This window comes from Oncorhynchus tshawytscha, linkage group LG30 (genome assembly GCF_018296145.1).
Source record: "Oncorhynchus tshawytscha isolate Ot180627B linkage group LG30, Otsh_v2.0, whole genome shotgun sequence".
NCBI classification, from domain to species: Eukaryota; Metazoa; Chordata; class Actinopteri; order Salmoniformes; family Salmonidae; genus Oncorhynchus; species Oncorhynchus tshawytscha.
In genome coordinates, this window is record NC_056458.1 from 5,444,449 (window position 1) to 5,469,507 (window position 25,059).

At 43.3% G+C, this 25,059-nt stretch overlaps 2 protein-coding genes across 2 annotated transcripts in view; both read right to left on the minus strand.

Annotated features, from left to right (window-relative positions):
• LOC112228965 (neurexin-2) overlaps nt 1-25,059 on the minus strand; it is a 222,495-nt gene that overhangs the window by 175,138 nt on the left and 22,298 nt on the right. The window contains 9 exon segments of the mRNA XM_042309468.1: nt 4,352-4,542; nt 5,420-5,801; nt 5,909-6,028; nt 12,778-12,804; nt 14,523-14,726; nt 15,467-15,850; nt 16,394-16,835; nt 20,241-20,402; nt 24,069-24,370. Of these exon segments, the coding sequence (XP_042165402.1) occupies nt 4,352-4,542; nt 5,420-5,801; nt 5,909-6,028; nt 12,778-12,804; nt 14,523-14,726; nt 15,467-15,850; nt 16,394-16,835; nt 20,241-20,342 (1,852 nt within the window). The 5' untranslated portion in view covers nt 20,343-20,402; nt 24,069-24,370.
• LOC112228973 (neurexin-2-like) overlaps nt 24,060-25,059 on the minus strand; it is a 185,267-nt gene continuing 184,267 nt past the window's right edge. Inside the window, exon 4 of the mRNA XM_042309706.1 lies at nt 24,060-24,370. Coding sequence (XP_042165640.1) covers nt 24,060-24,370 — 311 coding nt within the window. The remainder of the gene's footprint in view (nt 24,371-25,059) is intronic.

Here is a 25,059-nt window from a genome sequence, read left to right on the forward strand (position 1 = left end):
ATATACAGTGCCTTGCGAAAGTATTCGGCCCCCTTGAACTTTGCGACCTTTTGCCACATTTCAGGCTTCAAACATAAAGATATAAAACTGTATTTTTTTGTGAAGAATCAACAACAAGTGGGACACAATCATGAAGTGGAACAACATTTATTGGATATTTCAAACTTTTTTAACAAATCAAAAACTGAAAAATTGAGCGTGCAAAATTATTCAGCCCCTTTACTTTCAGTGCAGCAAACTCTCTCCAGAAGTTCAGTGAGGATCTCTGAATGATCCAATGTTGACCTAAATGACTAATGATGATAAATACAATCCACCTGTGTGTAATCTCTGTAGTCTCAGAGGTCCGTTAAAAGCGCAGAGAGCATCATGAAGAACAAGGAACACACCAGGCAGGTCCGAGATACTGTTGTGAAGAAGTTTAAAGCTGGATTTGGATACAAAAAGATTTCCCAAGCTTTAAACATCCCAAGGAGCAAAGCGATAATATTGAAATGGAAGGAGTATCAGACCACTGCAAATCTACCAAGACCTGGCCGTCCCTCTAAACTTTCAGCTCATACAAGGAGAAGACGGATCAGAGATGCAGCCAAGAGGCCCATGATCACTCTGGATGAACTGCAGAGATCTACAGCTGAGGTGGGAGACTCTGTCCATAGGACAACAATCAGTCGTATATTGCACAAATCTGGCCTTTATGGAAGAGTGGCAAGAAGAAAGCCATTTCTTAAAGATATCCATAAAAAGTGTTGTTTAAAGTTTGCCACAAGCCACCTGGGAGACACACCAAACATGTGGAAGAAGGTGCTCTGGTCAGATGAAACCAAAATTGAACTTTTTGGCAACAATGCAAAACGTTATGTTTGGCGTAAAAGCAACACAGCTCATCACCCTGACCACACCATCCCCACTGTCAAACATGGTGGTGGCAGCATCATGGTTTGGGCCTGCTTTTCTTCAGCAGGGACAGGGAAGATGGTTAAAATTGATGGGAAGATGGATGGAGCCAAATACAGGACCATTCTGGAAGAAAACCTGATGGAGTCTGCAAAAGACCTGAGACTGGGACGGAGATTTGTCTTCCAACAAAACAATGATCCAAAACATAAAGCAAAATCTACAATGGAATGGTTCAAAAATAAACATATCCAGGTGTTAGAATGGCCAAGTCAAAGTCCAGACCTGAATCCAATCGAGAATCTGTGGAAAGAACTGAAAACTGCTGTTCACAAATGCTCTCCATCCAACCTCACTGAGCTCGAGCTGTTTTGCAAGGAGGAATGGGAAAAATTTCAGTCTCTCGATGTGCAAAACTGATAGAGACATACCCCAAGCGACTTACAGCTGTAATCGCAGCAAAAGGTGGCGCTACAAAGTATTAACTTAAGGGGGCTGAATAATTTTGCACGCCCAATTTTTCAGTTTTTGATTTGTTAAAAAAGTTTGAAATACCCAATAAATGTCGTTCCACTTCATGATTGTGTCCCACTTGTTGTTGATTCTTCACAAAAAAATACAGTTTTATATCTTTATGTTTGAAGCCTGAAATGTGGCAAAAGGTCGCAAAGTTGAAGGGGGCCGAATACTTTCGCAAGGCACTGTACCTGCTGGAGCACGTGCTACGGGTGGGTGTTGTTATCGTGACCAGTGAGCTCACCCAAATCTGCAGTGTTGTTGCGGTGAAAGAAAGCACTAACAGGTATGCTAACTCGTCAGCAACACCTGTAAATAGCCATAGGAAGGGCACTCTCAGGCATTAAGGTCACCCAATAGTTCCCTATGTACAGACCATAAGAGCTCACACACTACTGTTCCTGCCTCAAGTACCAAGCAAGGCCAGTGATCTGGATCACAGAGAATGGTGAAATTTCATGGGCCCATACCCCAGGATGGCTTGATAATTGGGTAAATAGGACTGTGTGCACTTGATTGGCAACATGAAGGTCATGCAGGCTGTCTGGTGCAGGTAGATAAATGGAGGCGAAAATACCTTTAATGAATAACAACTACTTAACAGTCTGGCTCAGAGGTGGCTCAAGGCTACAACAACATGGCTGTATGTCCCCTTAATACCTCCTATGATACATATGTAACTAAAGGCATATCTTTGATACAATGGAATACTTGATCCGTTTAATGACGAGGGCCGGTGAGTCAATGTTTGCCGACGCAGAGGTGGTTCTTTCAAGGTCAGCGGACGTGCTCCCGCTGCTGTGTCCACGGCTGACACTCTGATCAACTCTCTTTCAATTTAATTTCACTTAGCCGCCCAATAGAATGTTTTTCCACCACAAAGACTCCATTTTCCTCTCACCCAAAGCGTTCCTCTCCTGGGCAGGAGAGTCTAACAATCTGTTCACTTACGAGGCCATTTATCAATTTAACATTCCTGCTAAAAATCTGACGTTTAGTGCCAAAAAGCACCCTCATTCAATATTCTCCAACGGGAGAATCTGTTTTCCAGTTCCCCCAGTAGGCCATGAGAGTAAATGAGAATTTGTTCTTAAAACTGACTTGCCTAGTTAAATAAAGGTTACGTTTATACCAGTTACAGCGATTCAGAGCTGCTAACGGGGGGCACAGGGCCTGTCTGCCCGCTTATTGGCTCTTTCAACGCAGAAGAGATCACTACACTGCCTGATTTACCAGAGCAGAATTTCCCAAACTTTTTCACTCAGGCTTCCCTTCCAGCATTGGGGAACATCCCATGTCATGTCTATTTCTATGGGCACAAACACTGTTCATTACAAAAAGTTCACACCCCTCTTGTTGGCGGAGAGAAAACATTGCGTGTTTAAAGCTTATTTCCTGCAATTCTACACATTTTGTCACAGGGTGAAGAAAGCTGCAGTGTTTAAAGCTAATTTCGTGCAATTCTATACATTTCGCCATGTCTGATGTCTATTCATGCGATATTTGAGTGACTCAAACATCACAACAAAATCTATGGGCAACAAAAAAAACTAGCAATAAAAGCTAGCTGACATGAGCTAGTTGATCTGGACATTTCTGACAAGTTATACATAATTCCCTAAGATGTGCAATGATGACAAGAGGAAAACTGATGATGCACCCCACAATTTTCAAAATTGCACCTTGTGCATTCTACTATCACAACATTCAAGAGCAAGTTGAAAGCTGGACTGAGTTCAGCTTTCCCCCCCAGTTAGGGAACCACTGCAGCAGTGTGCTTTGCGCTGAACTCAGCAGCGAGTTAAAAAAACAAACAAAACACCACAGACACAGTTATGACTATCAAACTTGATCCAATCAACATCTAGCCTGCAACATCGCTTGTTTCGTAGTCTGCTAGCACCGTGATCTAGTTTTTACATAGTGATGTTTGGTGGCTAAGCAAGGGTAACAATGCTCTCAAGAGGGCAGCCCATGTAAGATTAGGGAGGAGATAGTTGTTTTTCTCCGCCACAAGAAAGCCAATACATATCTAGTGAAAAACACTTGATGAGGAGTTTGTGTCAGATGTTTGGTTCTTAGTGACATCTTCAATCAATTGAATGGACTTCATTTGGGACTACAGGGGAGGGATGTAACAGTTATTTACACAATTTAAAAATGGACTTATTTTCTAAATAAATGTGTTATTTTCTCCTTTGATTTAAGCCCAAACAAAACGCTCAATTTCCCTACACTGTACAACTATATTCAGTCATCATCAGTACAGATAACTCGTGAGTTTTTAGATGAAGGCTAACTTTGCTTTGAGATTTGATGAGTTTAATTCCCCACAGAGGTGGTGCAGTTCTCTACTGATGCGGGGGGAGAGAGGCTTCTCCGTAAAAAGTTAGTCAACTGAGTTATGCATAAAAGGTTTCTATGTGTAAAAGAAAAATATCAAAACAAGACAGAGAAAATCACGAAATGATGAAGAAATAGAACGTAATATGATGCTGGTCAACCGAGATATGTGTAAATTAAAACAAAAGACCCAGCTATGTGTGTAAAACGGACAGGAATGTAGAAAGTCCTTTTTGTGATGCAGGTCAACTGCGTTATATGTACAAATGTGTTCCATTATTTAAATAATTCAATGCACTGAATTAGGCTAATCTTAAAGCACTTCAAATGAACTTTTAGCAACATGTATTTTTAATAAAAGTGTATTATAAGACTATAATTGGGGGGGGTTTATACCGGTTTTAGGAAGAGTAATCCCATATAGACATTTCTGGCCGCCCTGTAAATAACCTTTTCTTCAAATTTGGTCCCCATAAGAATATAGTTGAATAGCCCTGGCGTATACCAGGGCTATTCAACTATATTCTTATGGGGACCAAATTATTCAGTTGCTGGAGACAGTTTTGAGGAGGTGTAGTGTATACGTATACCATACCTTTGAGATCCAGATTGCGGGCTCCGTTGGAGTGCTGGGTGACAGTGCGGGAATCGATTTTGAGGATGTGCACATTGTTGTTGTCCCGGGAGACCACCACGTCGTGCCACTGGTTGTCGTTGAGAGGCTTCTCAGAGTTTCCCTTCATGAGAGACGGCCCGTTGCCCAGGTCAAACACATAATGAATGTACCTACAACACAGCATTACACCATGAAGTAGGTCAATTACAGAATGACCTATGTCATTTATGGAATTCAGGGCTCATCTGTAAAAGAGATCTTGGTCTCAGTATGACTCCCTGATAAAATCATATATATATATATATATATATATATATACATACAGTACCAGTGAAATGCTTGGACAAACCTACTCATTCAAGGTTTTTGCTTTATTTTTACTATTTTCTACATTGTTGAATAATAGTGAATACATCAAAACTATGAAATAACACATACGGAATCATATAGTAACCAAAAAAGTGTTAAAGAAATCAAAATATATTTTAGATTTGAGATTCTTCAAAGTAGCCACCCTTTGCCTTGATGACAGCTTTGCACACTCTTGGCAGGCTCCCCGGTTACGGACAACTCCTGCTGACTAATTCCTTACTGAGTGACAGTATTTCTGGGCAAAGCTGGACTGCGGTTAAACATCTGTGGGCATTATTGTTCGCTCTCTCACTCTATCCTTCTCTTTTAGCAAAATCCTTTCCAGTGAACAAAACATTCTGAAACCCTCCCCTTTCTATTCCTCCAGCTGACAGAGTAAAATTATTCCATGTAACACAAAAGGACTTGTTGAGCTAGAGAAAAGAGGAACAGTGGTAGGCACTAGGCAGCTGTGTTATTATTAATTCATCCCACACTCACTGCATGATTACGGTACCTGGAAAAATAGGTTGCAAAATAGGTTGAACACGTTAATTATATTGAGACCAAATCCTCATTTTGCAAGTGACGTCTGCATGTAGACAAATTATACAACAACCTTCCGACCAATTACCTAAGACCATTGAATAGCTAGGTGGCGCTTCGCCCCTTCCTGACCCCCACCGCACCACTCACCCTTTGACCAGCTCCACAACGATGAAGTCACTGCCGTCTCCAGAGTTGAAGAGCAGCAGGCCGTCGAGGCTGGTGGTCTTGAACTGGAAGAAGAGGTGCATGGAGGCGTAGGCCTGCAGGGTGGAGAAGGCCAGGCAGCTAGCCTGACTGTGGAATGTCACAGGGTCAGCCACGATGCGGCGCATGCCGAAGCGGGCGTTGAGCTCGCAGTAGGAGATGTCTCCGTTCTTACACTGGTCCAGGTAGGGCACGCCATTGAACGAGAGGGCCTGCAGGTGCCCTATGAAGTTAGATGGCACCACGGAGATAAAACGGCGCTCGGTCATGATGCCTGTCTCAATGTTGTGGAACTCCAGGCGAGTGTGGGCACCGGTCATATGGCCTGGGGCGAAATAAATACATGTTGATGGGCAGAGATGTAGCGTATCATGAGGATCACAGTTTTCCCTTCATCTCATGGTTTGACTCTGCTCTGCCATGCCGTCTTACCTTCCACAGTCACGTTGTCCACAGAGAGGTGCAGGTTCTTCCCGCGACGCACCACCTTCACTGAGTGCCACTCGTTGTCGTTCAGCTTCTGTCCTGCTAACAGCATCTCTGGGCCTTTACCTGTGAAGAAGCAAGGACAAAGTCAACACCAGAGCACATTCATACAGCACATCCTTTTCCAACGGATCCTTATTTAAAATGGATAAAATACACTGAGAACAACAAAACAAGAAGATCACCTGCTCTTTCCATGACATATACTGACCAGTTGAATCCAGATGAAAGCTACGATCGCCTATTGGTCAATATTTAAATCCACTTCAATCAGTGTTGATGAAGAGGAAGAGACCGGTTAAAGGAGGATTTTTAAGCTTTCAAACAATTCCGACCACTCTGACATGGATTGGGTATGTGTGTCATTCAGAGGGTGAGTATCTTTGAACGGATTATGGTAGTAGGTGCCAGCAGACGCACCGGTTTGTGTCAAGAACTGCAACGCCGCTGGGTTTGTCACACTCAACAGTTTCCCGCGTGAATAAAGGATGGTCCACCACCCAAAGGACACCCAGCCAACTTCACACAACTGTGGGAAGCATTGGAGTCAACATGGACCAGCATCCCTGTGGAACACTTTCGTCCATGCCCCATCGAATTGAGGCTGTTCGGAGGAAAACTCAATATTAGGAAGGTGTTCCTAATGTTTGGTACACTCCATGTATACTCCCCGATACTACCTGCCAGTGGAGGCTGCCTAGGGGAGGGGGGCTCATAATAATGTCTGGAATGGATTCAACGGAATAGTATCAAACACATCGAAGACGTGGTTCCCAAGAGGTTGGGCCCACTCCATTGACCACGTTCCTGCCATTATTATTATCTCCTCAGCGGCCTCCACTGATACCTGCTGCAAGAGCTCTGTCAGTGGGTGTAAATACAAGCTATTGGTTAGAGGCGAGAGTGACTAACACATACTGTGCTGTGCATCGTTCAACGTTGAATGAATATGTACTTTCTGTTCTGTGTTGTATAATGACTCAAGTCAGATTGTGAAATTGTATATAAACCCCTTAGACAACCAGCTAACAACTTGAGTGGTATCCGGAGGCTTGGCCAGCGGATACAGTTTTATAGCTCAAGGGTTTCTGCTAAAATCCTCTGCTCTTCTTTTTTTACCCAGCTCTCAAGGTTTGAAAATAGGTCACAATGCGGAAGCTTTGCCACTGCAGCACCGTCACCCCCGATCAGTGGCTATGCAACAGGCGGTCCGACAGTGCAGTTCAAAGAAGTTCTGACATGGCTGGCGAAGCTAATTGGTCATGCCTAAGCCTGCCGGGCCTCAGGGGGTTTGTTGATCTAATTGAGCTCAGGGTGTATGAAAATCCCAGGAGACACGGAGAGGACACTGGCTGCTACTGGGACACTGCAGCTGATGACATCAATTGGTTTCCAAATACTCCGCTGTTTCTTCCTCTGGGAGAAAGAGGCCACTGGCTTGTAGAGCTTAACAGCAGAGCAAGTGTCTCAGCAAGGGGTAACACTATAGACCAACTACACGCTTATCTGATAGATATGGGTCCTGTGCAAACACATACGGTAAATCTTCATTGTACCACATCAAGTTCTGTTATTTATACTATTGACATGTTTGATTAGAGTGGCTAAGAATGACAACTGCCGTTAGAAATGGCTAGGCCTGAGGCAGAGCAGTGCTTTTCCAAAGTGAATCCTTGTAACAATTGTAAAACATCATACTGTCAGTCTGTTTTCGGACCGATTGTAACAGTCTATTATCCCAAAATAACCTACAGACCTTAGTATGGATCCCCAGTTTTGTTCCTTTTTTATTGACTGTGGGTTTATGTCCTACCAAACCCATGTTTACCCACTAAATCAACACAACAGTCTACTGAGCAGGTGGAGGGAGGAACAGAGAAATATTTGCAGAGCAGAGGAGATGGGACTTCATCTGAAGTCAACTGTGTTTGAGCAGTGTTGATCTGGTCTCAGAGGTGGGCTCCACTACTGTCTAATTACGGAGCTTCGGCCCAAACACACACCACTGTGCTTCAGCGGAGAGAGCAGCTCCACCAGGAACAAGCACATACAAGTTAGAGAAGTTGGCAAGTTAGTTATGTAAGGGCCATCTATAGTAGTGGGCTGAAAAGTAAGAATTCTGGTGTGCAAGAAAGCATATCAGTGCATATCCACAGTGCTCTTTTGGGACTAAATCCGAACTCAAGATTTTGTAGGTCCTAGTCCTAAACGCACATTTCTCTGTCTAAATAGTGTCATACGCGTTTGTCTATAACTGTTCCCCCTGCAAGTCATGTATTGTTTACTGACGTTTTACTAAATCCAAACCTTTAAATATACAGTTCGCCAATATGGAGAATTAATTTTGTTTCAGCAAACATTTGTTTCTTACGGAGCCCGGGAAGTGACATGGACAGTAAAAAGATTTAAGGGAAAATCCACTTAAATATATTTCGGTATTTTTTTTCATTAGTCAAAATGCATCAACATGATGTGGCAAGTGACAATTTGCGTCTTGAAAATCCTAGATCTTGAAAACTTGACTGCTGACATGCAAAATATTTTGGGACTATCAACAGTGGACCAAAAAAAAAAATCAGTAAGAAAGAAAATGTTTGCGTGACAAAATGGATTGTTCTTTTTCCCCTCAATTTACACACAATACCCCATAATGACAAAGCAAAAAAATCCTCTCTATCAGGTTGGATGGGGAGTGTCGCTGCATAGCTATGTTCAGGTCTCACCAGAGATGTTAGATCGGGTTCAAGTCCGGGCTCTGGCTAGGCCACTCAAGGACATTCAGAGACTTGTCCCGGAGCCACTCAGGCCAAAGAGTTCAATCTTGGTTTCATCAGACCAAAGAATCTTGTTTCTCATGGTCTGAGAGTTAGGAGAGTTAGGCACCTTTAGGTGCCTTTTGACAAACTCCAAGTGGGCTGTCATGTGCCTTTTACTGAGGAGTGGCTTCCGTCTGGCCACTCTACCATAAAGGCCTGATTGGTGGAGTGCTGCAGAGATGGTTGTCCTTCTGGAAGTTTCTCCCATTGCCACAGAGAAACTCTGGAGCTCTGTCAGAGTGACCATCAGGTTCTCGGTCACCTCCCTGACCAAGGAAGGCCCTTCTCCCCTGATAACTCAGTTTGGCTGGGCAGCCAGCTCTAGGAAAAGTCTTGGTGGTCCCAAATGTCTTAAGAATGATGGCGGCCACGGTGTTCTTGGGGACCTTCAATGTTGCAGAAATGTTTTGGTACCCTTCCCCAGATCTGTGCCTCGACACAATTCTGTCTCGGAGCTCTACGGGCAATTCCTTCGACTTCATGGCTTGTTTTTTTTTGCTTTGACCTGCACTGTCAACTGTGGGACCTTATAGAGACAAGTGTGTGTGCTGTTCCAAATCATGTCCAATCAATTAAATTTACCACAGGTGGACTCCAATCAGGTTGTAGAAACATCTCAAGGATGATCAATGGAAACAGGATGCACCTGAGCTCAAATTTGAGTCTCATAGTAAAGGGTTAGAATACTTATTTAAATAAGGTATCTGTTTTTTATTTGGAATAAATTAGCAAAAATGTCAATTTGTCATTATGGGGTATTGTGTGTAGACTGACATAGAAGAGCATAGAAGAGCTTTGACTGGGCTGAGCGGGAACTGACCCACTGTAGCAGTGGGCTGAGATGTCTGCCAGGCACGCAGAGATGCATGTCGCCACTTTGGTGTCAGGGAGGGGGAAAGAGAAAAGCAGTTGAGTGTCATCCACACAGCAATGATGGAAGAGACCATGTGAGGATATGACGGAGCCAAGTGACATGGTAGGAGCGGCCTGCCAGGTAGGATGTAAACCAGGAGGGTGCAGAGCCTGAGACGCCCGGCCCTGAGAGGGTGGAGTAGAGGACCTGATTGATCATGGTGTTGAAGGCAGCGGATAGATCTAGGAGGATGAGAACAGTGTCAGCTTTGGCAGAGCCTCCGTTAAACAGAGGAGAGTGGCCACAGTCGAGTGAGCTATCTTGAAGCCTAACTGGTTAGTTTCCAAGAAGATCGTTCTGAGAGAGTAGGTCATAGACAGCTGCAGTGTTTTTGGGGACGAAAACGGATACTGGTCTCTAGTTGACGTCAGAGTGGGTCAGGTGTTGGTTTCTTGAGGAGGGGAGCGACTCTGGTCTTCTGGAAGTCAGAGGGGGCGCAGTCAGTGGTGAGGGATGCATTGATGAGGGAAGTAAGAAGGTCTCCAGAGATTGTCTGCCACCACAGTGACGACCAGAAGCTCTTTGACTATGAGAGAACACAGTCAGATGACAAGAGCAGCTGGAATAGCAGCGTTCTCTGGGGGTGATCCATAACTCTGTCAGGGCCAAAAGGGCAGGAGGGAATAAAGGGCAACATAGGCCTTCTTGACCGCAGATTGGCAGCTCGAAACGCTGCAGGAGACCACAAATTTGGCACGGATTGTGCGCACAGGCTACATTAGACGCGGTGGGGAGCATCTGTAAAGCCGACAGGGAGAGGAGCGAACAGGTATGGAGAAAACACAGTTGACAAAGCTACAAGAGAAAAAAATGAGATAATCTGAAAATAACTAGGTAAGACACTCAAGTGAGAGAGTGGTGTGGGGCCTTCCTCTAACTCCTCAGAACAACTCAGCAGCCCTGTCTTTGTTTCAGCAACCGTCTTCGTTTTGGCGACCAGACCGCCGCTTACAGCGTCTGCTGAAAAAAATAGGGGAGACTGACGTACTAACACTATTTGCTGATTGTCTAGCAGAGGTGAAGGACACACCTCCCGGCACTAACTGCTGATTGCCTGGGAGAGGTGAAACAATACAGGCACTGATGAGTCAGACTGTCAACATCAACCACAGCACAAGTGATGAGCAATTAACAGTTGAGACAGCAATGATTAAATAGGTAACGAGAAAGACAGCATTTAACTTCAATTGACCAAGCAATACCAGCAATACTAGCTCTAGATGAAGACATGTTACCTCTAAACAGAGATGCACATGTAAATCAACCTCTCACACACAAATACCCCATTGACACAAATGCAAAATGAGCGAACACCAGTTTGTATTCTGCAGTTCAGTTGTTTTATGCACACAGCTATTCTACACAGCTATTCTATTCTACGGCAAATTGAATGTCCTTCTGCGGTGTTGTAATGATTGCGTCTTGATATACTGAAGTTACAGGTATAGTATGCTGTGGGCTTACATTCCGTGTTCTGGTTACAGATCTTTTGACGTGGGCCTTTATTTTGCGTCACTGGGCTTGTCAGGCTTCGTATAGACGACAGGGGAGAAAGACTACGGCGTCAGGAGCTTTAAAAGTAGCCCTTTCCTTGGGCAATTTTATCCAGAGTATTTGACGAATATGATTTTAGTAAGTATACATCTGAAAATACGCATTCCAACATTAGCAGGTCTATTACGTGTAAAAATGAAAAACATATTGGGTGATTCTTTATTTTACGAGGAACATGTTTTCATTTAATCAATTTTAGAATCAGGCTGTAATGTGACAAAATGTGGTTTTAAAAAAAGGGTCTGAATACACTGTCGATGTGTTGCTGGTATGTTGTCGGTTGCAGGAGCTGAGTGTGGCCCGCACAAGACAGTGTATCCTGCTGAGCCAATCAGGACCATGGACAGCTCCCCATCCACAGTTGATGAGCCAATTGGCCTGATAAAACAACATGGTGGGAAAAGGCTTGGAGCCATCAAGACCTCGGCAGTTACCCGCATGCATTTCTTATTTAGGACTTACCCGTACTGTATACAGCACATAGACTCAACTTTTACCTTGGGCAACATTCAACCATTACATTTTAATTCCTCCTGTTTTGTCAATTGTGCCCCTTCCTCTCGATGCTTACCTCTTAACATTCTTCCAACAATCTGTTAAAATGGTGATTCTAAGAGGCCGAAATCAGAGGCCTGTTAAAAATGCATGACAGAGGCTCTCCCAGATGGTCGAGGGCTCTAATTGACTATCATTTACTTTAACCACTGGCTAATTGTGTCTATTTAAAAGTCAATTAAGGATATTTTATTGCCATTAAACTTCAATCCATCTAAATTCACAGGACAACTCTGCAGAAACATACTGAAGGTTGCCATCTAAGGTTCAAAATGGAAAAAACAACATGGCTTTGTACACAATCTGTTGTCAAGGTCTCGCCTGCATCACATGATCTAAAGAAAGCAGATTATTTACATTATCTGTACATTATCCTCTTACCCTTTAGGTTTACACCTGTGCTAACCAACATACACAGTGAAGCAGTCACATGCATCTTAAATGCATCTTTCCTTGAATCCTAATACATGTATTTCAAAAAACTCAATTGTACAGACAACAGTTCCCATAGGTCACCAGGACATGTATTATTAAAACTCATGGGAAAATGTTTTCCCCAAAACCCAATGGTATATTGCCATCTGGTGGTAGTTTGAGCACATTACTGAGAAGTAGCAGGGAGCTAATGCCACTGTTGTTTCTCTGAGGAGCACTGTGAACTAATAAAACATATGGTGTTTTGGCTGTTGTAATGAACAAGGGATCATTTTGTGTTTCTGACATTTGTTGCTTGGACTAAAGAATGGTTTACCAAATGATATACAGGCGGCTTATACAGTATTTGATACTTACCTTCCAGGTCCCTTCCGTTTTTCAAGATAACCATGTGATTGTAATACTTCATTGGGATACATATTGTATAGCACTAATGTTAATTACATTCACCCTTATCAATAGTAAAAACAGACAGTCACAGAAGATAAGGTATAAGACACGGTCGTTCTGAAGTACAGTAAATAATGATAGGAGCCACTTACTGAGGTTACAGTCTATCCTGATACAATCTGGTGAGAGAGAGAGAGAGAGTGAGATGGTGAGATCCCAAAAAAATTGAAAATAAATTGAAAATAAACAATATTTAAAAAATATTTTAAAAAACATTTCACATCCTTCAAGGTACATTCTGCAGTTTTGTTTTTTTCCTCCAGAGAGGCCACCATCCGGGGACAAGCTCCAGATTCAAAACCAGCCTTTTCCTCACCATGGCAACCATACAGCACCCACTAACACACGAGCACGTTAGCTTTTTTACATGGCACATATTTTACATGGCACATATTACTTTCTTCTCCAACACTTTGTTTTTGCATTTTTTAAACCAAATTGAACATGTTTCATTATTTATTTGAGGCTAAATTGATTTTATTGATGTTTTATATTAAGTTAAAACAAGTGTTAATTCAGTATTGTTATAATTGTCATTATTACAAACAGAAACATTTTTTCATATTTAAATCGGCCGATTAATCGGTATCGGCTTATTTGGTCCTCCAATAATCGGTATCAGTATCGGAGTTGAAAAATCATAATCGGTCGACCTCTAATGTCAACTCTCCACTACACTCAGGAGGACCGGTAATGTGTACCGCAATCAGAGTGAAATCACTGTGTTTCGTGATATATCATTACTGTAATAATTTCCATGACTCTATTTACAACCTAGAAAGTAATCCTACGTTAAATCCTAGGTTGATAACAGATATGCCTCCCGGTGTGTGTACAACCCATGTGGTAGTTAGGTAGAGCACAGACAGAGGAAAGGGCTGATTCGCATACCCTACACTGAAACCTTACACATTTAGAGCTTGTGGAAAATCTCCTCACCATTGTGCCCGTCTAAATAATAGAATAGCTACATAGTCATTATGGCGTACAACTACCAAAAGACGTGCCAACACAGTCAGAGCTTCCTTGATCTTTTGGTTATAATAAAGCCCTCTGTGAAGGCTATGTACTACACACCACGGTTTCGGGAACCGAAGGGCTGCACGTTTTTTTTCTTATTTTCCCCCTTCGTACTACACTGCTGATTCAAATAATCAACTAATCGTCAAGCTTTCATTATTTGAATCAGCTGTGTAGGGCTAAGAAAAACCTTGGCGTCCCGAGGACCGAGTTAGGGGAACCCTGCGCTACTAGGTGCTATGCTAGTGTGCCTGAAGTGTTCTCTGGAGCTGTCAACCATCACAAAGCAGTGGATGCAAACAGCCAAGGACCAGACTCACTACCTACAGCCGTAATGGGAGATGTGGAGACTAGAGATACCAGCTGAGGCAGACAGCCCCGCCAGGCACCATTACTGCCTCGGCCGGCTCTCTACTGCTCTCCTCTTCCTTGGGTTTTGACAAATCTGAGAGCCATGGTGGACGGCACTTGTGATCTAGAACAGCAACTACAACATCCGTCGGAACACCATGACTACGTATCTGTCATGGTGATGCGGACTGTTTCTAAGTGAGCTGGTCTCTCTGGCTGCCTGCTCCTAGGACTGCAGACACACCGGCCGTTGAAGGGCTGAAAGGGTTGAGATGGATTGCTGACCAAGGGATGGGCGAGAGAGAAAGAGAGAAAACACAGAGGCGACACAGAGAGATGTATATAGAATGTGAATGATGAGGAGAAGGGGGTGGGGTGTGTAGGACAATACCTTTTCCCATTACATCATGAGTACTCTCACAGAGAAGCCTTGAGGACTCATAAACGTTAGCACTGTTAGCATTACCCAGGTTGACGGTGAGTTTGACCCGGCCCCCGTCCAGCTCCAGTCGCAGGGTGTCAGCTGAGTCCTGGGAGGTAGTGGCCACAAGCAGCCCAAAGGCCCTCTGGGACATAAAGCGCAGCGCCACGTCCTCGGCCTCCATGTGCATGCTCAACGGCAGCATCACCTTCAGGTACATGCTGCCGTCGTAGCTCAGCACCGTGGCCTCTGTGTGCGGGCACCAAGGACAGGGAGACAGCGTTAGCAAATGGCATTGTCACAAATGTTCCCAACATCTATTCCCATACACCCAATACTGAATAAGCGCATGATTCATAACAAGACACCAAATGAAGATGAGAGAATTCCACTTCCACTCATATTATAAGCTACGATCTTCGCCGAAACAAGATCGAACGGATCCTTTTGTAGGCCTGTTGAAGAGACTGCAGTTTCCTGCAGCCACACTAGATGGCAGGAACAGCCTGTAGCGTACCACAGTGCTCTTTTGCGAAGCCTCTGTTATCATCCTCCTCTCATAGATTTATATTCGGGCCACAAATAGGATGAGGATGGCCATTTAAATCCCTCATAATGTTATCGGCCTATATGGCGTCACAATGGGGCTCCTACCCTCTCTGTCAGAGCGATATCTGTGCTTGATGCAGGGTTATTCAGACTCACGGAGCACCACCGGTATACTGATGAATCACTGATACACAGCACCTATTTATTCCTCACATACCGCCAATTCACTAATAGAGTGGCAATTTACCACTTGAATAACTCACATAAAAAGTGATTTCATCTCCATTGTCTGTATGAAATGTCATTAGACTTGTTTAAAAGCTCTGCGGTAACATTTCAAGCAGGGATCGTTTCCACATTCCGCTGATCCTCTCTCTCTCTCTCTCTCTCTCTCTCTCTCTCTCTCTCTCTCTCTCTCTCTCTCTGTCTCTTTCTCTCACCGCTCTCACAGTTGGGGCCCAGGTAGCCCGTGCTGGTGCAGTCACACACATGGCGGTTCCAGCCCTCGCGGCACTGCCCACCGTTGGCACAGACGTCTCTGCCACACCTGATGTGCGTTTCCCTGGTGCAGAAGCTGCTGACTCCAGAGGCACTCTGGATCTCTGCCAGTCTCCTCAGGTCCCGGCTCCGCCCATCCATGAACAGGTCACGCATGCAGCCCACGTAGCCCAGGTTGAGGGGGGCCGTCCAGACTTCCGGGGGGAGGATGAGGCCCTGGCGTGCCTCGGGCAGACCCCCGAGGTACATGTCACCCTCCAGGTCTAAGATCTCACTGCCTTCGTTAGCAGAGAATGGTATGCTGCGGCTGTTCACTGAGATCAGGCCTGAAGGCAAGACAGTCAGAGAGAGTCAACTTGTATCAAGGCTGCCTCACTGTACAATCGCACTGTATAATATAGAATATAATCCACATGGTACACCAGGTGTAAAATTATGAAACGACTAATGAACAGGAACGTCTCAGGTCTTTGTCATACCGTATTTCTTAATAGTAAGGTGTAAGCAACACTGGCTCAAATCTAGGGGCACGGCTAATGAGGGCAGACATTTCCCCACATGAGGTGGATGACGGTATAATTGGCCACTTGCGAAATAGGTTAAGGCAATTTACTAAATGTCATACATAGATTATAGCTGCTAAAAATAAGACTAATTAAAACGGGATATGCACCCAGCATCTCTGACGGCAGCTAAGAAACATGAAGGAGAAGCCAATATGAGTGCCTCCGAATGGGTATAGTAAATGGAACTTCACAAGCCAGTAGGATTTAACCCTGGTTATTCCTGATACCTCAATAAGACCAGAGTTGCAGTATGGCTCTGAACGAAGCTCCTTTATCAGATTCATCATGTGTGCTTTCTCTCACCCTTGCGCCCCTCCCTCTGGAAGTCCACGTGGCACCACTCCCCATCGTTGACCCTCTTGTTGCTGGCTTTCATCTTGATGCTGCCAGAGCCCATGTCCATCAGCAGGTAGAGGAAGCCGTCCAGGAGCTCCATAGCAAAGTAGTCAGCCCTGGGCTGCCTCTCCGGCTGTCTGTCTGGGCCCTGCAGACGCCTGTCACCGTGGCTGAACAGCAGCAGGCCGCTGGGCTCCGTAGTGCGGAAATCAAAAGAGATAGAGGCAGTCTTCTTGGTTTTCCACCTGGGCAGGGTGAGGTAGGCGGCGGGCGTGTCGAAGGTGACCGGCTCCAGGGCCGCCACGTCCTCACAGCGGAAGGTCAGGTCGCCGTGAACACTGACCTGAGGGTCCCGCTCTGCAGCCAGACGAGACAGCTCCAGCCTGAACTCGTTGTTCTTGTAGACCACCTGTAGGACAAGGGACAGGACTGTCACCGAGCGGGTGGCTGCGGTCTGCTGAATGACCACTTTATGTCCCACTATTTAGCTTAACCCTCCCTCTTTTCTGTGATTGTCCTCAATACCATAGAATCCTTAGAATCCATGCAATACCTTAGAATCCATGCAATACCTTAGAATCCATGCAACAATTTCTAATTCATTGAAGCGTGTAAAACGCACAAGCTCTCATACATTACACAACCAGATCATAAGACCATAATGAGAATCTCCCTGTTTGTCTGACGGTCTGCCTGTCACATGTGCACTGTTCTCATGTACAGATGGAGGCAGCAGGGAGGCACAGCTGAACATGGTTTTCATTTTCACACCACTTGCAGTCCAAAGCTGACTGGCTCCCTCCTCCAGGGTGAGAACTTTAGTGTCTTTTTGTTTAAAAATACACTTGGCAGCGGCTTGATTTCACAAGGAACCATTATCAGTAATCGCCAGACCAAAATAAAATCTAATGAGAAGAATAGAAAAAGAGCCCGAGTATGAAAAATGCAATTGTTGAGTCTATTTTCAGCCACAGATGCAAAAGTACAAAATCGTTCTCACGCTACGCTAACATTCTGATGACACTCAATGACTCTGTCTCCTTTGGTAGCATCAATCATACATTGCTGAGCCTGTGATCAAATGGAGTTCTGTGAAAAAGTATCTGCCTTTCGGATTTTCTCGATGTTTCGCATATTTTTGACCCTGAATATATTCTTAGATCTTCATCCAAAACCTCATATTAGATAAAGGAGACCTTAGTGAACAAATAACACAACATTTTGTAAATTATTTCATTACATTTTTTTTTAACAAAGTTACACAACACCCAATTGCCCCCTTACTCACTAACTGCTTGTCACCTGTAGGTTTTTGATCTGTCTCTCTGTGGAGGAATTTTGTCCCACTCTTCCATGCAGAACTGCTTTAACTCAGCGACATTTGAGGGTTTCCGAGCATGAACTGCTCGTTTCAGGTCGGTTTCTGTCTGGACATTTCAAAACGTTTCATTTGTCGCTCTTTCGCCAATGTGATGTAGATTGTGTTTTGGATCATTGTCTCGCTGCATGACCCAGCTTGTGCTTCAGCTTCAGCTCACGGATGAATGGCCTGACATTCTCTTTTAGAATGATCTGATACAGAGCAGAATTCATGGTTCCTTCAATGATGGCAAGTCATCCAGGTCCTGAGGCAGCAAAGCAACCCCAAAACATCACACTACTGCCACCATGCTTGACTGTTAGTTAGTATAGTATAGTATAGTATAGTATAGTATAGTATAGTATAGTATAGTATAGTATAGTATAGTATAGTATAGTATAGTATAGTATAGTAATCTAGTTAGTATAGTATAGATAGTGTGGTTGGTTAGTATAGTTAGTTAGTTAGTTAGTATAGATAGTGTAGTTAGTTAGTATAGTTAGTTAGTATCGCTAGTTAGTATAGTTAGCTAGTGTAGTATAGTTAGTATAGTATAGTTAGTTAGTATAGTATAGATAGTGTGGTTAGTTAGTATAGTTAGTTAGTATAGTGTGGTTAGTTATTATAGTTCATTAGTATAGTTAGTTAGTATAGTTATTATAGTTCGTTAGTATAGTTAGTTAGTATAGTTATAGGTTCTTACTGTGTGAATGCAGTGTTTGGTTATCGCCAGACATAACGGGACCCATGTCGTCCAAAAAAGTTCCACATTTTGACTCAGCTGTTCATAGAACATTCTTCCAGGAGTCTTGGCGATCATCCGGCTGCATCCAGGTGCTTTTTTTGCAAACTTGAGTCAACTTTTTTGGACGACGATGGTCTCGTTATGTCTGGTGAAAACCAAACACTTTTGATTAAATAAATGAAATAAGTATCCACATTTTGTGCTATTTGTTCGCTCAGGTTCCCTTGATCTAATATGAGGTTTTGGTTGAAGATCTGACAACATTCAGTGTAAAAAAAAATATGCAAAAAATACTTTTTTCACAGCACTGTAGGTGTGTATCAGTAATTCCCAAAGACCCCTCCCAGCACTGACAGTCCAATATCTATCACCATGTTCTACTGAAACAGGCACCAGGAGCCTGTAGCAGTATAGTCAAAGATAGAACAATTGAAACAGATATTTCACCAGATGTATAAATGTGAAGCTTCCACTTGGTGTTTCCACTCATTACCAAATATGGTAGTGAGAGGAAGCCCAGTGTCCGGCAGTGGGAGAAGATGGAACGAGATGGATTTTGGCCGACATTCTGCACATTTTCTCATAGATGAAAGATACAGTTTTCTGTTCCCAAAACTAGAATCTGTTACGAACAGAGTGGGCTAAGTTTTGTAGACTTTTGCCAAAATTGCGTTGTTTAGAAGGAGTGCAAAGGTGAATTGAGCTATTGCACACACACACACTTTACAGAGTAGGCGTTCCCTAACGGAAATATAACAATCTTTAGTATAGTTATTAGGATTCCTGTACACAACAGGACAAAGACTTTGGGAGGCAGTGAGAAGGCAGTGAGAAGCATGGCACAATCAATGAAGAGGTAGACATGATTAATACATGGGAGGGTCAACTAGACAGAGACAGAGGGAGGGACGCGCTGCCTGGGAATCCATGGAGGAAATCAATGTCTGAATTGGCTGTCAGGATGGTAAAGCTAAGGCCTCACTAACACTGGCACAGTATTAATTACAGATGTTCACTGACTGAGAGAGCAGAGGGAGGGAGGGAGGGAGGGCAGGCGGGATGGATGGATGGATGGATGGAGGGAGAGGGAGAGACAGAGAGAGAAAGAACGAGGGGAGGGGGCAGAGAGAGAGAGAGTGAGCAATAGGAAGGGAAGGGGGAGACAGACAGAGAGAGAGATAGGGAGGGCATAGGAAGGTCATGGCAGCCACTAGGGAGGGCGGGGGTGGGGCATCAGTACAGGAGTGTAATTAATCCTGGAGAATAGAACCTGTATTATTCAACAGAGTAGCAAGTCTGGTGTTCATATCCAGGTAATCATGCTATTATATAATTCAAGGCCATAGCTACATTCATACATGACCACACTGTACAATGTCAGAGGATATGCAAATGACACACAGCAATCTACATTAGGACTCATTAGGACACAGCTGAACACTAAGGGCACTGCATGTGTTCAAAGTCACAATCTGTCATTAATTAGCAACTAACTAAATGTAAAAATAGAAACGTGCCATGTTCTTCCTGTGTGATGCACTGGGCGGTTTAACATCTCAATTCCAAGTGGCACATGCGTAAAAGAGCTGTCACTTCACAAAGTGAACAGTGTTTGTGAATCTGAACAAAGCTCAACAAGAGCCCTGTGCATCTGTGTATTCTCAGACCAGAGTCCCCTGCTGAAGGCTGCTGAACAGCACAGTACTTACGTCTTTGAGACAGCCCATGAAGTTATTGCTGACCGGGGAGCCTGGGAGGTCAGCCGTGTTGGGACTCCCCCCAATGTAGAAGAAGTCATCCGAGCCCAGCATGGTGTAGTCCTCCTGGGTGTAGCCGGTGGTGGTCAGGATCCCATCCACAGAGACGGTCACCTGGGTGACCAGAGAGAAAGAGAGGAATGGAGAAAGGCGGAGGAGAGACAGAACAGAAACAAAGAGACAAGGGGGAAGATGGTGGAAAGAATTTTAATTAAACACCAAACATCCGCTGCTTTGTTTTTGGTGGGGGGGGGGGATTGCGGTTAAAATGCTGGCCATTGAATTGAGTTGAATCCTTAGCTGTAAGATCTACAGTGTGAATCCATGAGCACCTTCGGAGGGCTCCGCCAATCGCAGAAGCTTGCTTCCTTTCTCGATTCTCAAAATATTAGCAGGGTTGATGAGCAAAGGACGATATGATCATTTCACAGATATTTTGGATTTGAGTACAATATTAAATATATCGTAGTATCCGCTTGTAGCTGAACTTGAGAAGGCACCCATTCGATGATAGATACAGTCGTCCTTCGGCAGTAATCAGACAGTTGATCAATTAATCAATTAATCAATCAACTAATCAATCTCAAATCAATACAGAGAGACAGGAAGAACAAATTAATGGACCAATTAGCTGATAAAAAAAAATCCAAATCTATTATTCATTGTTGGGAGAACAACTGTTTCAGAAGCCATTTATAATCCATTAAAATGGTTTAAGAGGAGTTCATTACATATATATGAGCTATACTATAAAGCATGTGGCTCAGCTTTGACTGAAATGGTTATACTGTAGTGTACGTGGTTTACACTGTTATGATATTCTGTGAATGCTGCAGACCATCACTGCTGACTGACAAATACTACATTTCCCAGAGGTCCCCTCTGATAAGAGCAAGGCTCTGCCACTTGCAGTCTGAGGAATTGCCCTGTTCTGATCATTAATGTAGTTATGGGTGTTTCCTGGTTTTAAATGTACTTCAATCATGGGGGAACACATTCTTATGTCTGCTGTTGCTGTTTAGAGCTGCTATGAGTCTGTAGCATTGATTGTAGGCAAGGTTGAACCAAAGGGAGTAGGTGAGATTGTGTGTGTGTGTGTGTGTGTGTATGTGTGTCAAAGAGAGTGTGATTGAGGATGTGAGAGAGAAAGAGCAAGGGGAAGAGCGAGAGAGAGAGAGAGAGAGAGAGAGAGAGAAAGATAAGAGGAATCTAGCCAGCGAAAGCTGACCACCAGGGCTTGTTAAAAAAAAAAATTCCACTGGCGTTCCCACAGGAGGTGCATTTCTCTCTATCGGCATGTCAGTGTGGTAACAGGAAGCTATCCGAAGAGAAGAGCTATGTATGCAGGATCAAATGCAGGGATAAAAGCATGAGAGGGGTTTGTAAGCATAGGATTTTTCTGTCTTTGGGGAGTATGGGTGAGGGTAGGCTCGGGATAATGAAGAGAGAGAAAGTTTGCATGCAGGTAGGAGTGAGATGTTGAGGGGGTCTGTTTGTAAGGACTGAAGATTCAGACACAAAAATGGTTGTTAGTACATTAGTAGATAGAGAAGAGTGACTATTAGCTATTGGAAATGTATCATCTTAGTATGAATGGAAAAAAAACTTAGCAAATCTCATCATTTTGGTTTTAAATAAAGGTCGCTTTGTTTGTGGTCCTAACACATGAAGGGCTAGAGCGTGGACACACAGGCGATGCATATTAATCATGTCATTATGAATGATTCACATTAAGTGAAATGGAAAGAGAAATCACACTTACATACAGCGTCGATTTCTGTTAATGTATATACACTATATACAGTTGATGTTAGGAGGCATTCAACAGAATTAATAATTAATCAAATAATAAGAAACAAAACCGATCTACCTCTACGCATACTAACAAGTTTGAAAAAAAATTGGATTAGAAGGTGGAAGGGAGGGGAAGTCGAGCTTTGAAGTTGAAAAATTCTCTCTCTCTCTCTCTCTCTCTCTCTCTCTCTCTCTCTCTCTCTCTCTCTCTCTCTCTCTCTCTCTCTCTCTCTCTCTCTCTCTCTCTCTCTCTCTCTCTCTCTCTCTCTCTCTCTCTCTCTCTCTCTCTCTCTCTCTCTCTCTCTCTCTCTCTCTCTCTCTCTCTCTCTCTCTCTCTCTCTCTCTCTCTCTCTCTCTCTCTCTCTCTCTCTCTCTCTCTCTCTCTCTCTCTCTCTCTCTCTCTCACACACACACACACACACACACACACACACACACACACACACACACACAATGGACCGACTAGATTATCCAATAAGGGAGCACAGGTCTACTCTAAACAGAATTCTGTTATAGAATATCTTGTTTTCTGATACAGCTTATCTGATACTGTTGGAAGTAAGTTCTAGGAGGCAAATAACCTTGATGCTATTTGTGGATGAGCATGTTGAATGCCAACTTTGTCATTTATTTAGTTGATTCCAGACAATAAAAGCAACAAAATCGAGAGACACTGTGAAAAATAACTATTCAGATGGTGTTTAGAATGTCCAATGCCTGCATCCTTCATCAGAAAGGGAGAAAAATGCTGGATGTGTTTACATTCCTTATAAAATAATATTCACGACATAGATAGTGTCTTCATTCAATATAATACCAGTAATAAAAATCAAAATTGCATGGAAATGTCCTTTGAAAGACAAAATAATGAAGAATATATATTTTTTTAAATGAAGGGATGAAATCTAAAGCCTGGAGCCTTTAAAGAGTTATGTTAGTTAGTATACAAGACAGAGTTGGCAAAGCGATTGACCATAAAATGGCCAGTCAGAGAGGAGTTAGACAGGCTTAATGTGACGTGCGAAGGGGAAGCAGGCAGGACCCAGGGTTAGTAAGAGAGTGTGTCACTGACTAACCCTCACAAGGTGTAAAGCTAGTACATAGATTCAAATGTGAAATACATGGCTGTATGCTTTCAGAGATCGACAGTTTTGTTGAAGTGCAACCCTTCTCAGCTCAGTAAAAAATAGTGGTCTCCTTCCACAGGATAAACTCACCCACAGCACTGTACACATTGACATGTAACATTTCAGCTGGAAACATGGAATTATAGAAAGGCACCTTTAATATATAAAAACAGGACAAATCCAAAGTACACAAAAAACTATCATTGATTTCTACACTGTTGTTGACACCGGAATTGAGACTCAATGAGACTGACATAGAAATCAATCCACAAGCTCCAAGTTATTTCAGCCACAACAATCTACACCTCAACATGACTAGTCTCACTAAGAAGGCGAAACATCGCACTGCATCGTTTTTCACCTATGGAGACATTATTTTGAGAGAGCCAAACTTGTGGTATTGATTCACTTCACTCTGAACTGAATTGAAAACAACAAGATTGTGTACCGACTGCCATAGAGAAAAAATAATGGGTTACTCTAGATGAGGCATGTTTTCTGAACGTATCCTAATGAACTGGGGTATGAGTCACTGGAGTTTGGCTTGGGACTGATAAATTATGGGCTCAATCAGAAAAGCCTAAAACAGTGATATTAAAAAAAAAAGTAGTATATTGTTTGTTTTCTATTCATCTTTGTTTTTCAGTCCTGAGGGATAAATTAGCATAATTAAATCACAAGCTGACAGTATAACTGGTTTTCCTTGGATGCCCGTGATGAGGAAACATTAACAACTACTGAAAGCTAAATAATGACACTATTACTCCCTCTTAAGTATAAACATAAAACTCTTCCTGTAATAATGAACGATAGAACTACTGCTGGGCATATGAAGGAGGAGAGACAAGGGCTACAGTACCTGGCGCAGGTTGCGCGTGACACGGACTTCGTGCCAGGCGTTGTCATTGAACTTTCCGTTGGCAGGCTCCACTAGGGCCTCAAAGGCCCCGGACCCGAGGTTGATGACCAGCCACACAGCGCCACTCCTCAGGGATAGGTTAACGTAGTCAGCTGATTTCCCGGTGTGGAGCAGGAGCCCGTTCCTCTGCAGCGTGCGGAAGGACAGACTAATCTCGTCCAGGCTGCTCTGGATGGGCGTCTGAGACAGGTCATAGCTGAAAAACTCGTTGCCTTTGTAGGTGGCCACTGACTCCTCTTGTGCTGCGGAGAGAGATTGGGGAGAACACTGGTGTCATCAACTATAGCTACCACAGTTGTTGTTGGTCTGGTCTCTTTCATTCATTGTGCCGGTCAAGCTTCTTGAAATGGATCATTCAACACGGTAACTGCAGGTTAATAATATATATATTTTTTTTTAAGTATATTTTCTCCCAATTACGACACAAATTTTTTTTATGTGAACATATCAAAGAACCACTCAAACAAAGAGCTAATCGTCATCATCATCATCATCATCATACAATAATATCTGCCAATTTTCCTCACACTTGTTTGAAATGTATGGCCTTAAATTCCCTAAATTTCCTTTAGGGGAAAAACAGACTAGCTTTTCCATGGAAAATGGAGACTTGTTTAAGATATTAGATATTATGAATGCTTCTGACACACATGGCAGCACCATTAGATCTCTAGGGATATATCTAACAACCGTGCTTTAGCAAATTTGCTCAATGACATACCAGACCACATTCTATCAAGTTATGGTTGGGGGCAATCAGATGCAATTTTGCTCTTCAAATATCCATTAAGTGGTCACTAACTGATCAAATGTAAAACGTTCCTACATGTAGTTTCCCTCCAAACTATCAAGTGGACCATGACATTAATTTGAAGAATTGGGAGAATCCATCAAGCACGATGCCTAGGAATGTCATTTGGAATATAGATGA